This window comes from Mytilus trossulus, chromosome 6, assembly GCF_036588685.1.
Source record: "Mytilus trossulus isolate FHL-02 chromosome 6, PNRI_Mtr1.1.1.hap1, whole genome shotgun sequence".
In the NCBI taxonomy this organism is placed as follows: Eukaryota; Metazoa; Mollusca; class Bivalvia; order Mytilida; family Mytilidae; genus Mytilus; species Mytilus trossulus.
The window spans coordinates 14,317,187-14,334,160 of record NC_086378.1 but is presented as its reverse complement, the minus strand read 5'-3'; the positions used below and the strand labels follow the sequence as shown (position 1 = coordinate 14,334,160).

General features: G+C 31.8%; 1 protein-coding gene across 1 annotated transcript in view; it reads left to right on the top strand.

The window, feature by feature from the left end:
- The first annotated feature begins 721 nt into the window (after positions 1 to 721).
- LOC134722333 (uncharacterized) overlaps positions 722 to 16,974 on the top strand; it is a 29,733-nt gene continuing 13,480 nt past the window's right edge. The window contains exons 1-4 of the mRNA XM_063585945.1: positions 722 to 763; positions 2,395 to 2,560; positions 11,771 to 11,934; positions 14,924 to 15,102. Coding sequence (XP_063442015.1) covers positions 722 to 763; positions 2,395 to 2,560; positions 11,771 to 11,934; positions 14,924 to 15,102 — 551 coding nt within the window. The remainder of the gene's footprint in view (positions 764 to 2,394; positions 2,561 to 11,770; positions 11,935 to 14,923; positions 15,103 to 16,974) is intronic.

Sequence of the window (16,974 nt, the reverse complement as noted above, 5' to 3'; positions counted from 1 at the left end):
AAGGTGGCACTACAACTAAAACTAATATTTATGTTGAACATTTTGAAACTGAAACATATTGTACAATTTAAATGTTATTTCTACAAAGAAGTTATTATGCCAATTTCGATATGGATTGGCACAATTAAGAATCGAAAAAAGGATATTTGAAAAAAACTTATTTTAGAGGAGCGAGTTTGTGACATATTTTAAATAATAAAGCTCGTGTTGTTTTATCGTGTCTATTACATGACAATTTTAGAAATTCATCATTTAATGAAGCGGCTCATTTCGATAGTGATTTTATATCTTTTGATGACAAACAGAAATGAATTGACTTTTCTTTCTCACAAACATCAGTCTTATTTGAAGCTGTGCCAAAACCTGATAATAAATATACGTATTAACATGTTTTATAATAGACGAATCTTCTATAATATTTTAATGTTATAGTCTCTAATAGTACTGTACTGATATATATTTTACGCTTAATTTAATGCTGCATATTGCAATATTGCAAATATTATTATACTCAAAAGAATAACATGTTGCAGTAGTACCATTTTAATATTATGAATTTTATAAAACCAAATATATTACTAGGTAACTTTGAACTAGGAAGTGTTTTCATAATTGTTTTATGAAGTTGCTAACTTTAGGTACAAAATGTATCAATTGAACATACGTTTTAACATAGAATAAGCATTAACGAAATGTGTGTTTTTTTCTCTTTCATATGAAGATGACTACTGTTCAAGTCGTAGTGGCACTTTGCTTTATTTTTGTAAGTTTTCTTGTATTATCCGATTAACAATACCGTACGATAAAACAATTTATTTTGGAACAAAACATACAGTCATATATTTTTTTAAATTATAGTTTGACGCTCTATTATTGTGTTCTTAAAAAACCCAAACAACTAGCCTGGTTTATAATCTTAGGTATGATTCTTAAAACTTTTTGCAGAAAGCTGAACATTGTAGTTTTGTAAGCTTTCTCTTCCTCCATCCTAGTCCAATATCAATGTTTGGAGAATATAAGAAAAAAAAGATGTAGTATGATTGCAAATGAGACAACTCTTCACAAGAGATCAATTGACACAGAAATTAACAACTAAATTTGTATTTGTGATCGCCAAGAATATACAATTTTTTACTGCAAAGCAATTGGATTTGTTTATGAACAGGACTTAAATGCGGAGTGCGATGATGACACAAAATTTACCTTGGGTGGTCACCATGCGACTTTAAACAATTAGCAAAGCCCATGACCATACCGCATAGTCAGTTATAGTATTCCTCGCAATGACAAATGTTAAACAATTCAAACGAGAAAACTAACAACCTTAAAAATGAACGAAAAAAAATTGAAACAGAAAAACAAATACGAATACCGAATTTCAGGCTCCTGATTTTGGACAGCCACATAAATACAAAATGGTAGCGTGATCCTAACCCTACCATTACTCTGGACAGTGGTGTATTAGTACAATATAAAAACGAACCATAAATATCAGTTGAAAAAGACTTTATTCATCAAATGAATACAGATAGAAATATATATAACCATAATAAAAAACAGAGTGGAAATGGCTTCCTCTACTTATCTTGAGCTGATATTTTATGTGATGAAGTTATTATAGACTTTCAATGTTACTTGCTTGGTCATAAAATTGTCAGACTGATTGTAATTAGGTCGGCAAGTGCATTTATATATTCAGTAAATTTCATTTGCGCGTACAAATATGGACAATAATCGATACATTGTATGAAAATAGAGAACTGATTTTACCAATAACGAGGTATAAGATAGGTTTTAAGCAAGATTAGTCCGTGTTGTTATGCTTGCGCACTATAAAATTAAATAAGTCATCTTCTCTTCTCTTTTCTGATTCTGTTTGTAGTGCGCAAGGACTCCTCTGTGCAAAACAATCCCCAAAATATTCAAGGATCAGGCAATGGCAGAATTGCTCATTATTTCTTAATATATTACTTTCAAAGAAAATAGGGGAAAAAAATCATTTGTTAGAAATGTTAAAAAATTATTAATTGTCACATGTTTATTACGAATCGTCTTTATTTTACTTCGTTACCTTAACAAATGAATTTTCGTGAATGTAATAAAAAAAAACTGCGCGCAATTATGAACAAAATTTTCATAAGAAGCACAATTTAATGCGTCCGTTATATTTTTACCGCGTAAGGTAAAAGAATAGAAAACTCATTGGAACTTTTTAAAGATTTGATTTAGAGTGATTCTCAATCCGAATACGTTTTAACTAATTTAAAAGGTAGTTGGCGAATTTCCCCTTTCTCCCTTTATATCATCCATTACAATAATATCCTTATTTTATATTAGTATTAAGATGACTTTAAATTATTTTATTCTGATAATTTGTGTTGCCCTAATTAATAGAATTTAGAATTAGGAATAGCGAAATTAACAGCACAATCAACAACAGAAGCAACGACACCATCACCATCAACAGTAAACATGACACCAGCACCAACAACAGTAACAATGACATCAACACCACCACCAACACCACCTCCGTTTCATCAAGGACCACAATATACAATAAGTAAGTTGAACCGAAATAAGTAATTAAGAAATGCTCGACTGAAAAGTAATAAACCAAGATGAAACGATGGGCGACAGTTTTGCAATTAATATGTCATTTTATCAAGAGAAAAAAATGAACAATCCTCGCGTACCATACTCAATTATGTTTTTTTTGTCACAGGAATACAAATACTGGGTACTACGAAAGTCTATGATGCAATGCCATAGAAGATCATAAGAAATTAATAAAAAAATCAACTGATAGGCAGTAATAATTAATTGAAGTATTATATCCTGGGTTTATTACATTTCCACTTAAAAAAATGACATACTACTCGTTTCTGACTGGTCAGTTAACTATAATTTTCGTATAATGATAATAAATATACAAATAACAATTAGGGGAGGTGTGATTAACGATGAGACATACTACAGATATATATACTACCCATAAAAAAGACCCAAGAAAAGCAATGCTACTAACTTTATTTCACAGTTTACAAATATTTAAATTCGTTTAATTTCATTATAAGTATGTTTGTTTGACAAAGTTCATAGACATATGTTGAAAATGAAACAATATATAATAGAATGGTCCTCTTGAGTTTTACTTTGAAATTCATTATTTTGACAAGAGTTGAGAAAGAGGAACCATAAAATTTATTAAAAATGTTGGCGAATTACCAGTCAGGACGAATTTCAAAAGCTAAAATATTGTTCATTCCATGAACTTAAGATATCATACGAAAATTGGCATTAGTATACGCGTTTATATGTTTGCAGAATGTTTTCTTATACGTGTACTTATATTATACAATTATAGTATAATCGGATTTTAGTAGGGATGTAAAAAGATCTGAAATTTAATACTCAGATACTCGGTCATGATACTCGAGTACTCGCGAGTACTCGGATGAACCTTAAACGTCAATAAAAAGGTTTAGGTGGGATGCAGTGTTTTTGTTATTACCTTTCAGAAAAAAATAACCAAAGACAAAAGTACAACAAAAATAGCTTGGTTCCTCTGGTTTTTTTTGGTGTCAATTACACAATGAATTACCGACCGCCTTTACTACAAATGACCTACCTAAAAATAGCTATAATTGCTTGTGTACATGTTCATGAACTAAACTCAAATAAAATCATAAATATTTGCATATTAAGTCCGACAAAGAAGACAGTATATGTATTATATGTTTATGATGAGTTGGTATTTTCTATAATACGACTTGCCTATTAATTTGTCAACAACAATTGGACTTCAAATCACTTGTGCTTTTTCGTGTTGCTCAGTCTTATTTTTTAGTGTGTGTGGTTTGTTTGCACTATATCGTTTGTCTAATTTTCTTACCTTCAGCCAGGACGTCGACAATTTATTTTCAACTTTTAGGTTTGAATGTCGCTCTCGTGCTTTCGTCTTTCTTTGAATTGTAAATTAAACAATTAGAGTATAGTTTCACTTACGTGATGATGAGTCTATTGGAGACGAAACGCGCGTCTGGCGTAGATTTAGTCCTGGTATCCATGATGAGTTTATTTACAGAGTTAATAAATTAATTCAAATGTTCTATATAATAAGAATGTTCTTATTCCGGGCCTAAAAACAATGCCGTATTTTGCGAAACCTTTTCAACTTTTGATCTTAAGTGCTGTACAACTTTGTACTTTTTTCACTTTCGATCTTTTATATCTTGGCGTCACTGGTGAGTCTTGTGTGGACAAGGCGCGTTTTTGGCGTATTGAATTTTAAACCTGATGCTTTTTGTTATCTATTAATCATGTTTTTCTGTGTCTAATATGTTCTCCTATTTATTTGTATTGTAGTCCTGTAATATTATGTTGTCATTTCAATGTTATATTTAACTTTGCCATTAAAGTGCGAGGTTTGGCATGCCTTAAAACCAGGTTCAACCCACCACTTTTATTCCCCTTTAAAAGTGTCCTGTACCAAGTCAGGACGATGGTCATTGTTATAATATTGTTCGTTTCTCTTTGTGTTGCATTTTAACGTTGAGTCGTTTGTGTTGTCTCTTATTTTTGAGATATTGAGATAAGACGTGGCACGGTACTTGTCTATCCCAAATTCATGTATTTGTTTTTCATGTTACATTTGTTATTCTCGTGGTGTTTTGTCTGATGATTGGTCTGTTTCTGTGTGTGTTGCGTTTCGGTGTTGTGTCGTTGTTCTCCTCTTATATTTAATGCGTTTCGCTCGGTTTTGGTTTGTTACCCCGATTTAGTTTTTTGTCCATGGATTTATGAGTTTTGAACAGCGTTATACTACTGTTGCCTTTATATATCATACCACTTACGTTTATGTAGCCGTCTTGGTTAACAAATAAAGATAAGTGTTTACATTTGTGAGGAGTAACTGTTAATTATTATTCCATGATAGTGTGGATCTCTGTACAATACTGTTAAACATGTCTCTTATCAGTTGTGTAGGGTTCACCGCAGGTCACTTTGATTTTGTTTTTGAATAAACATATGATGGTCAACAATTTCAGACGAAAGACTGTTTGACTTTCTATCTATATTTATAAGACAAATCTCCTTGGAAGGAAAGGACAATGCTGATACTACTACTAGTATAAGACATAGTATCATCAGAATAAACATATTTATGGTGTTAATTGATTTTATTTAGTCTTTCGAAGGGGATATTTTAACGGAAAAGTGAGTGGAAAAGTGAAGAGACATATCTCAAGATGTATAACAGGCAAACGAGTATCCGAGTACTAAAACTGTACTCGAGTACTCGGCCTTACGAACGATTGCCATCACTAGTTTTAAGATAATCTAAAAATAACCGTGCAATATGATATTTGCTTTCCTCCATTTTCTATCTCACATCGAAAATTTTAACATGTAACTGTCCCTGAACGAATCAAATTAGTTGGAATATACGTAAATTTAAATAACAAGTATATGTAGCATATTAATCTATTGCAATAAAAAATCATAATATCTAATAAAATTTGTAGATTTAGCGAACTAAGTCCTTATATTTGTATAAAGCAACATTCGTTTGTAGTGGAAAATTGTTTTAAGGTTGAATAAGCTACAATTAAAAATTGCTCGCCGGTCACTTTCTGTGATTACCATTAGATTAATCTAATTAGATTATTCTAAAAGTGTACGACGCAATAAAAATCGTATGCTGGCACCATCCTACCGAAATACGGATTTAATTAAGTCCTGAACATTTCGACATTTCTCCGTATATTTATAACAAAACCGGCTTTAACCAAATCACAAATACGTGTTAATATCCGACTAAATACCTATTTCCCGATATGGTAAGATAAAATTACTAGTATATGGGATTCTTTAAACAGTCACATTCCAATAATTAGTGTTACGTCAGATAGTGCTGTCGATATCATAGACAAACCCTCTAAGCGACATATTGGGGAATCACTATACGCCACAAGACAAACATGTGGCGGAAGATGAAAAAAATTATAAACAGAACAAAATAATAGGTCTTTCAATAGCAAAACATAAAATAAACCAAAGATGGTTTGAATGATATAGAACATGGATTTCCATTTCTTATTTTATTGTTAGCTTTTGGATATCAAATTTTACGAGTTTTTTTTTTTTTCATTTTTATTTCTATTTCACCTATATTTCTGCCGGTTACGGACTAAGAACTTGAATATAAAAAAAAAAAAGAATAAAAATACATAGATATAGGAAAATGTGGTGTGAGTGCCAATGAGACAACTCTCCGTCCAAATAACAATTTAAAAAGTAAACCATTATAGGTTAAAGTACGACCTTCAACACGGAGCCTTGGCTCACACCGAAAATACATACATACAAAGCAACATGTTAATTAGTTTCAGAATATGAAATTTATTTTTCTATTTTAATCTCATTGAATTTTTTATGTATTCATGAACAGCTCGATTTATCTGAATATTGTCTCATACATGTAGATTGATCACCAAATAGTAATAACTTCATGTCAATATCAACTACATACGCAGACAGTTTATCAAGAAGTAAGATCCTGTTTGAAGTGTATGATGGACAAAGCAAATAGTGATTTTGATTGTCTTCTCATGTATATATATCTCCAAGTAAAATCTTGTGGAGATCACTTCTAACCTCTCATCAAATCTGTCAGAATTTTTCAGGGGAACTGTTCTAGAACAGTATATAGAACTGTCATCCTAACACCTTTTATACAGTTCTATCTAGAACAGTTCTTTCATAGAACTGATGTGGTCAGTTCTATTATACTGATTTAGTAAGGTCTACCCTATAACAGTTTTAGACATTTCTACGGCTAGAACAGTTCTACGACTCGAATAGTTCTATGACAAGAACTGATTTGGTCAGTTCTACGGCTAGAATTGATTTAGTCAGTTCTTTCCATAGAACAGTTTTAAGATCTCTTAGTCTTAAATATAAATAAGTCAAAAAAATGTAATATATACTTAACAATTCTCATCCCAGCATTGTCCTAACATCATTATGAACTGTACTTCTGATGGCCGTCTGAGATGTTTTTGCTTTTGTTTCAAGACATATTGAAAGGACATTTTGGCCAATGATGTTGTACAGTGATCTGGGTTTTCCCATTCACCCTCTATAACTGAAAACTTTTTCTTGTTTCTCCAAATTATTCGTCTTCTCTTATGAATGTTTTTGTTCAGTTTAATCGATGTAATCCAATGACATATGATGCGAGTTATTTCCATTGATAATTTGATAAAGAGGATACATGTATATTCAAATAGTTCATACACTTTTACTCACAGAGACCTTGAAGTCTTATATATATATATATATATATATAATCCTTTGTCCATTTTGAGGTCATGTTCTTCATTTTGAATTGTTATTATTATTTCATAGAAACTCCAAGAGTTAAAGATAAGATGCGTAAGCAAAATAATTGTTTCCGACATGGAGCAACTTTAACGCAATGAAGTCAAAATAATACGGGGAATGCGTATAGTTCTTTTCTTCCCTTATTTATTGAAATCAGTAAATCCCCTCAACAATACAAGTGAATGACCTGTGATTTTACGATATTTGATCACTGACCTATTACCTTGAATTAGATCTCAAGGTCAAAGGGCTATTGACGTTATAAATTTCGACCTTTGCTAAAAGAGAATGCCCATCTTGTGAGAAAATCGTTTTTACAGCACATACATTGATGGACTCTCAAATTGGTAAACCAGTGATCATACTTCCCAAAGAAGATGGTTGACAAGAGGTTAACACGTTTGCCCCCGGTTTTCTTTAAGGGAATCATGTCAGCAGATTTCCTTCAAGACACTATTTGAACTATCTATAGAAAAACAGCTTTCAATACAAAAGAGGGACGAAAGATACCAAAGGGACAGTCAAACTCATAAATCTAAAACAAACTGACAACGCCATGGCTAAAAATTAAAAAGACAAACAATAGTACACATGACACAACATAGTAAACTAATGAATAAACAACACGAATCCCACCAAAAACTAAGGGTGATCTCAGGTGCTCCGGAAGGGTAAGCAGATCCTGCTCCACATGTGGCACCCGTCGTGTTGCTTATGTGATAACTAATCCGGTAAATAGTTAAATTCGGTAGGTCACATTCATGAAAGGGAAGGGGATTGTAGTTACGAATTTAGGAACATATCCGATATCATTTGTGAAACGGTTATTCCATAACGATCAACCAACTCGTGATGGCGTCCGTAAAATTTACGAAGGAATGATTTTAACTTCACCATTTGGAACTCTTGGTTTAATAGCTTCCTTGTGAGCAGCAACCCTCTATCAAGAAAATCATGATAGGAAAAGCAAGCACGGAAATATCGTATCAATTGGGAGATATATACCCCGTATGTAGGTGCTGCTGGAATATTGCTACTTAGAAATGGAAAGTTCACAATTGGAAAGCTGAAATCACCTTTTTTGTCGTAAAGTTTTGTTTTCAGCCGACTCTCATTGTCAACTTCTAGATGTAAGTCAAGATATGAAGCCGACTTAACTGTATATGTAATATCCTTTATCTCTAGTTCAATGGGATATATGCATTCCACCTAGTCACCAAATTTTGATTTTTTTAGTGAAAGAAAATCATCTAAATAGCGAAAAGTAGAGTTAAAGGATATTGCTAACTTCTTATCTTTCTTCCTAAGATGTTACTGCATGAAGTCAGCCTCATAATAATAAAGAAAAAAGTCGAGGGGCACAGTTTGTTTCCATTGGAATGCCAACAGTCCGTTGAAAAACACGTTCTCCGAACTTTACAAATATGTTGTCAATTAAGAAATCAATTATCTTGATAATATCAGTTTCAGAGAATTTTTTGTTTGAAGCAGAGGGATCGTTTACAAAGTAGGATTTATTCCTCCCTAAGACGAGATACATTTACTTGTATCTACGTTTGCCATTCTTTTTTTATAAAGCAAAGCAATACCAACTCTTTCAATTTGTATTTTAGTTTGGAATGTTAAATACTTGTGTAAAGAGTAGAAAAGTCAAATACAAACTGTGTATGCGGACAACATGATTTGGAGTGTACAAACATGTTTTTATGGTATAGTTGTAAAAATTATTTAACTCACCGAGCAATATTCGATGAAGATGACGACAAAACGATGAATAGTGTCAGGTTTATGAAAATTGTCATGCCCTTTGTTTGTTAAAATACCCTTAAAGCTTTTTAAAAACCGTAAAATAAGAAATTTATGCGATGATAAGAAATTTAATTCAGATTCGGTTGTTTTTCACTCTGCTATTTTCTTATTGTTCATAGTCTGAATTGCCCTGAAAATGGGTATTTGGCGGTTTTATTAATTTCTTATTTAGTTGAAAATGAAGTGTCACCGTTTCTTAGCTTATTTTGACCAATAATGAACTATATGGGCTACTAAAAGCGGAAAATTATTTCACTATTTCATTTTCATTAATGATTGAACAAAAAACATAATGCTTTAGATTTTTCATATATCTCGTAGGGTGTTCCCCAAACTGGCATCTTCTTCCATTTTTGAATCTAATCCTTTATTATTGAAAGTTGAAGTAGAAAGACATTAAATTGTTCTCTGATTGTTATCTCTTAATATTTATAATTATCATTATTGTTTTCTTCTTTCGCCAAACCATTTTTTTGTGGTTTTAAAAATGTTTTCCAAGATGTCGCTTAGATATTTTGAATATCATATCGAACAGTTATTACGCTTGTCAAACTAATTTAGTTAAGTCGAAGACTTTTGTATGGTAAGAGTTCATTCCCAAACACTTTGTTACTGTATCTCCTCTGTAACAGAAACAAAAAACAAATCTAAATTTTGTTAACAGTTAATCGTTTCGTCTACAAAAGACTCATCAGTTACGCTCGAATCCAAAAAAGATTTAAAGGCCAAAAAATGTATGAAGTTGAAGAACTTGAGGACTAAAATTTCTAAATGTTTTGCTAAATACAGCTAAAGGTAATCTATACCAGAGGTAGAAAAGCTTTAGTATTTCAAAAAATTCTAAATTTTGTGAACATTTAATTTATAAATATAACCATATCAATGATAATTCATGTCATCCCAAAAAGTGCTGACTACTGGGCTTGTGATACCCTCGGGGAAATAAATTTCCACCAGAAGTGGCATCGATCTAGTGGTTGTAAATAAACTCATCATAGATACCAGGACTAAATTTGTAGATACGCCAAACGCGCGTTGCGGCTACAAAAGACTCATCAGTGACGCTCGAATCCAAAATAGTTTAAAAGGCCAAAACATTTACGAAGTTGAAGAGCATTGAGGACCAAAATTTCGGAACGTTTTGCCAAATACAGCTAAGGTAATATATGTCTGAGGTAGCAAAGCCTTTGTATTTCAAAAAATTCAAAGTTTAGTAAACAGTTAATTTATAAATACATTGTATAACCATATCAATGATAATTCATGTCAGCCCAAAAAGTGATATTGAAGTTAGGGTCAAAGATCAAGGTCATGTTATTAATTTCGCGTTTGCTAGATTTTGCATTTTCTCTGACACTTTTAAGGATCTATTTAGGGAATCTTATTTACAGATCTAACATTGCTGGGCTGATGTTTAGACGATTTGTATATACAGAAATGTACACAGCCATGTATCAACATCACTGCTGGTGATCCGATGGATCAATATGTTGTATAGTTGTCACTGGTTCAGATGTACTTATAAATATAATTATTTCTGTAACTGTATCTTGCATTAATTTGTAGGATCCTTAATGTAGATAATTCAGCTGATCTGTAACAATACCATCATGCCTTATATATCATGTACTATATTACGACGCTAAATTAAAACTGACGAGGAAAGGTAGCACCCGGCCACCGAAAGCTTTATTATTTGTGAAGCCAAGGTGTTGGAGTGGTCTAGCGCGCCGGATACAATGCAGACGATTTGGTGTCACGATATCTCAGTACCACGTGTTCGAATCCCGGCAAGGGAAGAACAAACAATTTGCAAATGCAAATTTACAGATCTAACATTATTGGGCTGATGTTTAGAACAAATTCAGTGCAAAAAATTTGTTTCATTTTAAAGCAGATATGATACATTTGGTAACAGTCTAAGGACATTGAATAGAAGTAATTGCCCGTGTGGTCTTTCATTTTAAGGGAAATTGGTTATTATTGAAACTTGGTTTATAATAACGCCAAAAAGTTTTTTTTTCATGAAAAAGTACATAGATACAATATATTTTGAAAAAATGCATACTAAAATACCTCCAATAGACCGGAATAAGCTAATTATTCTCATTTGGTGAAGACAAAAGCATCTAAAAACCGTATAATTTTGGTATCAGTGTAAAAACTTGTGTCATGTGAGGCCTGAATATCATTTTCTAAATTGCATGTTAAAAATTGTCTCCCTTTTGTATGCAAAAGTTTATTCACGACATTTTTTTTGGAATCTCTGTGAATAAAGCTATCATCTGATACCAGAAGTGACTAACTGGAGGTAGCAAATAAGAAACCATATATTATTTTAAATCAGTATAAACAAATTTATCATTGGACGTTTTTGTATACCGGAAGTAAATTCATATCAGTTATGTAATTCGAAAATTGATGTGGAAAACACCTTCAATTCACCGTTTCAAATTCAAATACATTTTGAGTAATATAATAGATTTAAAGAAAACCTGTATTAAGCTTTTACGGCAACACACATTAAAAGGATTATTGTTACTCATCAGTTCTAATAAGCACCTTTTATTTATAGATTGTCTAGAAACTGGCAATGTTGAGGTTAAAGGAGTATCGACAACATCTACTCTGATTGTTAACCATAATCAAACCTGTGCTGAAAACAAGACCAAATATACAGCTTCTTCAAGTGGGAAGATTACAATCCATAAGTCATGTTTGACCGTTACAAATTTAACGGTATTTTGAAGCTTGCATGTTCATAATATACTAAATAAATGTTCACACTGTAATTAACAGGAAAAAAAATGGGAATTGTAGAAATAAAGAAGGGATAAAAAATCCATTTTCCTGTCCTCAAGTACCTATTCCAGGAATTCTCAAGTCATTAAATCTTCCTACAACACTTTACATACTTTCAACCACGCTCTGAATGCCTGCGATTTCGCCGGTGTGTTCTAATAAGTGTTGAATTAACAAAATCTATGTCTCTGCATTTTGTTCATAATAAAGTAAACGCATCATTAGTAAACTCATCGTAAATACCAGAGCTACAAATGTTTTTCTCGCTTAATATTTTTACGATTTTATGGTTTGCCAGACTTGGAAAGGATTTAAAATAGAGTTACATAGCAAACCAATGACACGGTATGAATCAAGGTTGATGTATATTTCTGATGACATTAGCTCCTTATGTGGTGAAAAAATGGGTTGAATTAATCTAGCTTATTGATATCACTATGTTCCAGACCGTATGAGTATTTGGACCGTATGCGTACTTTTTCAAAATACTCATACGGTCGGACCGTACGCGTACGGTCTGACTAATATTAAGAAGTTAGTCAAGTTTATTAGATACAAATGCATATAATAGATCAACACAACTTAACTCTAAAATTAATATAAAAAGTTCAATTGTAATTGAAATACAAACTTTAGATTTTAATTACTTAAAAAAGCACGCTTATCAAATCTGTTAATCTTTTATAATTAGCATGTCGATGTAATACATTACATTTTTTTTGTATTAAACTTTGCTCACTGAAATTGAAGATATCGGAAGTAAGCATATTGTGGGAGGACAATTGTTTTAGAATATTACAAACAAAATATGCAAAGCTTAGGAACATGCACGAACTGCAAACATGTAAAAGTAAGTATTACGTTACTTGTGGTAGCTAGTGTCACCTTATGCGGGAGTACAAAAATAGGATTCAGAGGTACAGTTCAACAAAAAATTAATTTCAATTGTTCGCTTGTTCACTTTATCCATCTATAATTGTAATAACTATTTGTAAAACTAAAAATAAAGATTTCGATATATGTTTGTTTAAATTTAACCCATTTGATTCAATGACATGTATTGCCAGCTGGACCGTATGCGTATACTCATACGGTCCGACCGTACGCGTATGGTCGGACCGTACGCGTATGGTCGGACCGTACGGGTATACGTATACGGTCCGGACCGTACACGTACGGTCCAAATACTCATATGGTCTGGAACATAGTGATATCAATAAGCTAGATTAATTCAACCCATCTATTCACCATATAAGGAGGGATATCTTTATGAATATTGTTGTTGTATTCATAGGAAACCAACCATTTCTTAACTTTAACCCAGAAAATGTCTCTCTGTAAGTTGTATGTGAACTTAGTATAAGACCTTTTTGTTTTATGAATCGTAACCAATACCCTCTTCCCCCACTTTTCCTCCCAAAACACACACAAAACAAAACCCAAAACAAACAGGAACTATGCAGATGCTCAGAAAAATAAGAAGTTTCTTCGATAATTTTTGTTGTTGTGCTGGTTCATGATAGGTGGACTTTTTAACATGAAATTCCATTATCAAACTTGGTGTGTCCGAAGCACTATTGTGGCTTGACTTTCATTATTAACTTATAAGGCCAAGATTTGAAAACCAAGCAGGTATAAACATCTAAAAACACTGAACGTGAGATGTTATACCACTATTAATTGAATTAATTGAATGTATATCAAAGTTATTTTGGTAGTGGTGAACAGAATGTGAATGTCGATTGAATTTAATTTTATAAAAAATAAATAAAATCACGTTGAGGTAGATAATAAAATGTATCCCTATGTCACTTGTTCAGATGATTGCATATTTCGTTCCATTAACAGTAGCTATTACATTGGTTGCAATCAATTACCGTGATTTCCCAGAGAAATAAAAAAGAAGTATTTTCAATTTTAGATGACTGTTTATTCTAACATAAGTTAGTTTCAAATTTGTATAGCTACCTTATGAATGATTACTAGTAATAGATGTTAGAATTGACTAACGTATCTTTCCTTGTACTGCATTATACTGCATACATATCAGTTATTCACTGACAATCGTGTATTTATGTTCAAAATTTAATGTATTTACAGTATGAGTAAATACTATTTCTAGAAATCTTTTTGCGACAGGGTTATGGAGCTACATGTACAGCAATAACCGGAATATGGATTTGTGATTATTTGTTGAGGATTTAATTTTGGATGTTACAATTGATTACAGAAATTCCTTATTCATGTTATTTATCATAAAAAAAGTAATTCTTTAATGATAATCATTATCATACATGATAGTGGTTGATAACCTCTGCTTGATGAGACAGAATTTTATGACAATCTGTCTAGAAAAAATATTGACTCGATACACAAACATATCATCGTCTTTTGACAAGACAACAGCTCATAGTATTTATCTGTAAAATATTGTCTATAAACAGTCAAATACCACAATGCAAATCTTTCTCTGTAATTTTTTCCAAAGATGGGTACTATTTTCATCGTACATAGATAATGACAATATTGTCTTGAGGGCAACATTGCATAGAACAATACTTTGTTTTACAATACAACAATATATGTCGATGACGTCGCGTCAAAGCAAATTGTGAATGCGTAGAAAAAGATACAGTTCCATTCATTTTCTTTTTAAATTCCTATAAGCCCTTTTTCAATGTGAAAACAAAAGAATACTTAAAATGTCGAAAAATATCCAACTTGCAACCGAACATCCCTGATAATTAACGCATACACTTCCATCATTCTTGCCTTAATGTTGTTCGATCTCTCGTTTACTATATTTTCTATATTTAAATTAGTTATTCTACATTTGTTTTTTAACAGAAATCCATCAATTCACCTATTTTGTTATCAATGACCTACCTATATATTTGTTTAATATATATTATTTGACGTATTTTAGGCAACACGAAGCGTTACTTTTACAATTCACGATGAAACGTTTGACGGTAAAATCAGACCAAACCCACTTACTACTGTAGTTGGTCTAAATGGGGGACAAAGTCAGCATACAATTACAGTTCATTGTACACCCTTACCTGGGAGAGGCATTCAAGTCTACGTGGTACATGGTGTTGGTTTGTGAGTATTAGGTTTCACAGAAATAACATGCAAAGATCCTTTTTATTTTGAGACAAACACATCAAAAATACAAGTTACATTTTAATACGAGGCTATTGTTGTTTTACATATATGGTCCTCAAACCGAGATGCTTTAAGACGATACAAAATATTTCGTATTTCATCGTTCATCATTTTGGAGTTAAAAGTGTTATTTATTGAAATATATGTTCAGATAAAGTCTTCATATTTTTTATCTTTTATTAAGAAAATGTCTTGCATAGATATGATCAGAATTTCAAAATAATTGTGGTTGTTTGAACTTTTTTTTCACACAATTGATGAAAAGGAAATACAAAGGATTCGGCTGGTATAAATATCACGAATACAATGCACGATGGGAACACAATATATTATTAACATAATATATTCATATTTTAAGGATAACCTGTATTTCTTTTATTAACTATCTCCCTTCAGCTTATTAGATGGTATTATCTCTTTAGTATCTATTTATATCGTATAAATTATTTTTTTTTAATTTTTATTTTTTAGAAACCAAGTATTTCGGTATTACACATAATTTGATCAAAATAATGTCAACATCTCGAGGTTGTTTTATAAAAGTGGGATCGTCTTTAATTGATAGAGGTAATGGGGTAATCCCCACAGAGTCGATGGCACGAATAAACTATTATCAAATATCCATAAACCCTTCCCGATATTGAAATCACTTATATTAAAGTGTAAAACTATTTGTAAATAATCAGATCTATACTTGTTTTGGTTTTCTACCTCTTTTATATTTTGATAGAAACTTCGAGATACAAGAAAACAATCAAGCCTAGCTTGCTTCAGATGAATAACTGTTGTTTCTTGTTTCGGTTATATTCTTGAAAGGGACTAATTAGATCATAGCTTTAAATAAGTTCAAAGACTTTTTCTCTTGCATCAATTTCATTAATACTTGATTACTAGAATTTTGCTAAAAAATAAAAACAATAAACATAATTAGAATCGTTTTAATAATACACCCGTCACACTTGTCCACGATCACACTAAGATCTTTGAAAAAATGCAAATTTTGACGATCTTAGTGCGATTGTGTAGATCGCGAAATGTCATGGTAGGATAATGATGATGTCTTCATGATCGAGATGACCGTTGAACAACTTTGAAAATGTTCAAAACAATCATGACGAAATCCGCTTTTCGTAGGGAAGTGAGAAGCCAGTTACCCGAGAAGAGATCGGAAATTCGTCGAGTAGCGGTCGAATTGATCGGAAAAATCGAGTATAGATGTATATAAGTTCGAGTTTGGATGGAAAACAAATATTTTACTTGATTATCTCAAACTTTGCTCGGCTTATTTCTTATGTTCTTCTTCGCTATACTCATACGAACATAAAAATTGTCTCAATATTACGTAAATAAAACAAAAAGCAATGTGGGATGAGAAATTGTACTGATCAGTTTAATAAATAATAGAAATAAATTGTGACAATTCTGGTCATGTAAATCATGTAAATCGTGGTCTCTTGATCTCCGAACAATGGAAGGAATTCTACAAATATAAAAATGTTCAATCAGAAAAAGATATATCTGCAATTACATATCATGAATGCAAAATATATGTGTGGATCTGATCAGTAATTTTTTCTCGACAAGAGAAAAAGCGCGAAATCTAGATATATATGTGTGAAAACCGAATTACTGATTTAAGCGTATGCGAATATTTATACGCCAAATTAAGAAATAAATTGATCATTTCACGATCAACGCCAACTTGTTTGATTTGTGGTCCAGATTAACTCGACCAATACACAATCGCATCCAGATCACTTCGACTTCATCCAAGACCTACTCGACAATATACTCGATTTTTTTGCGTGA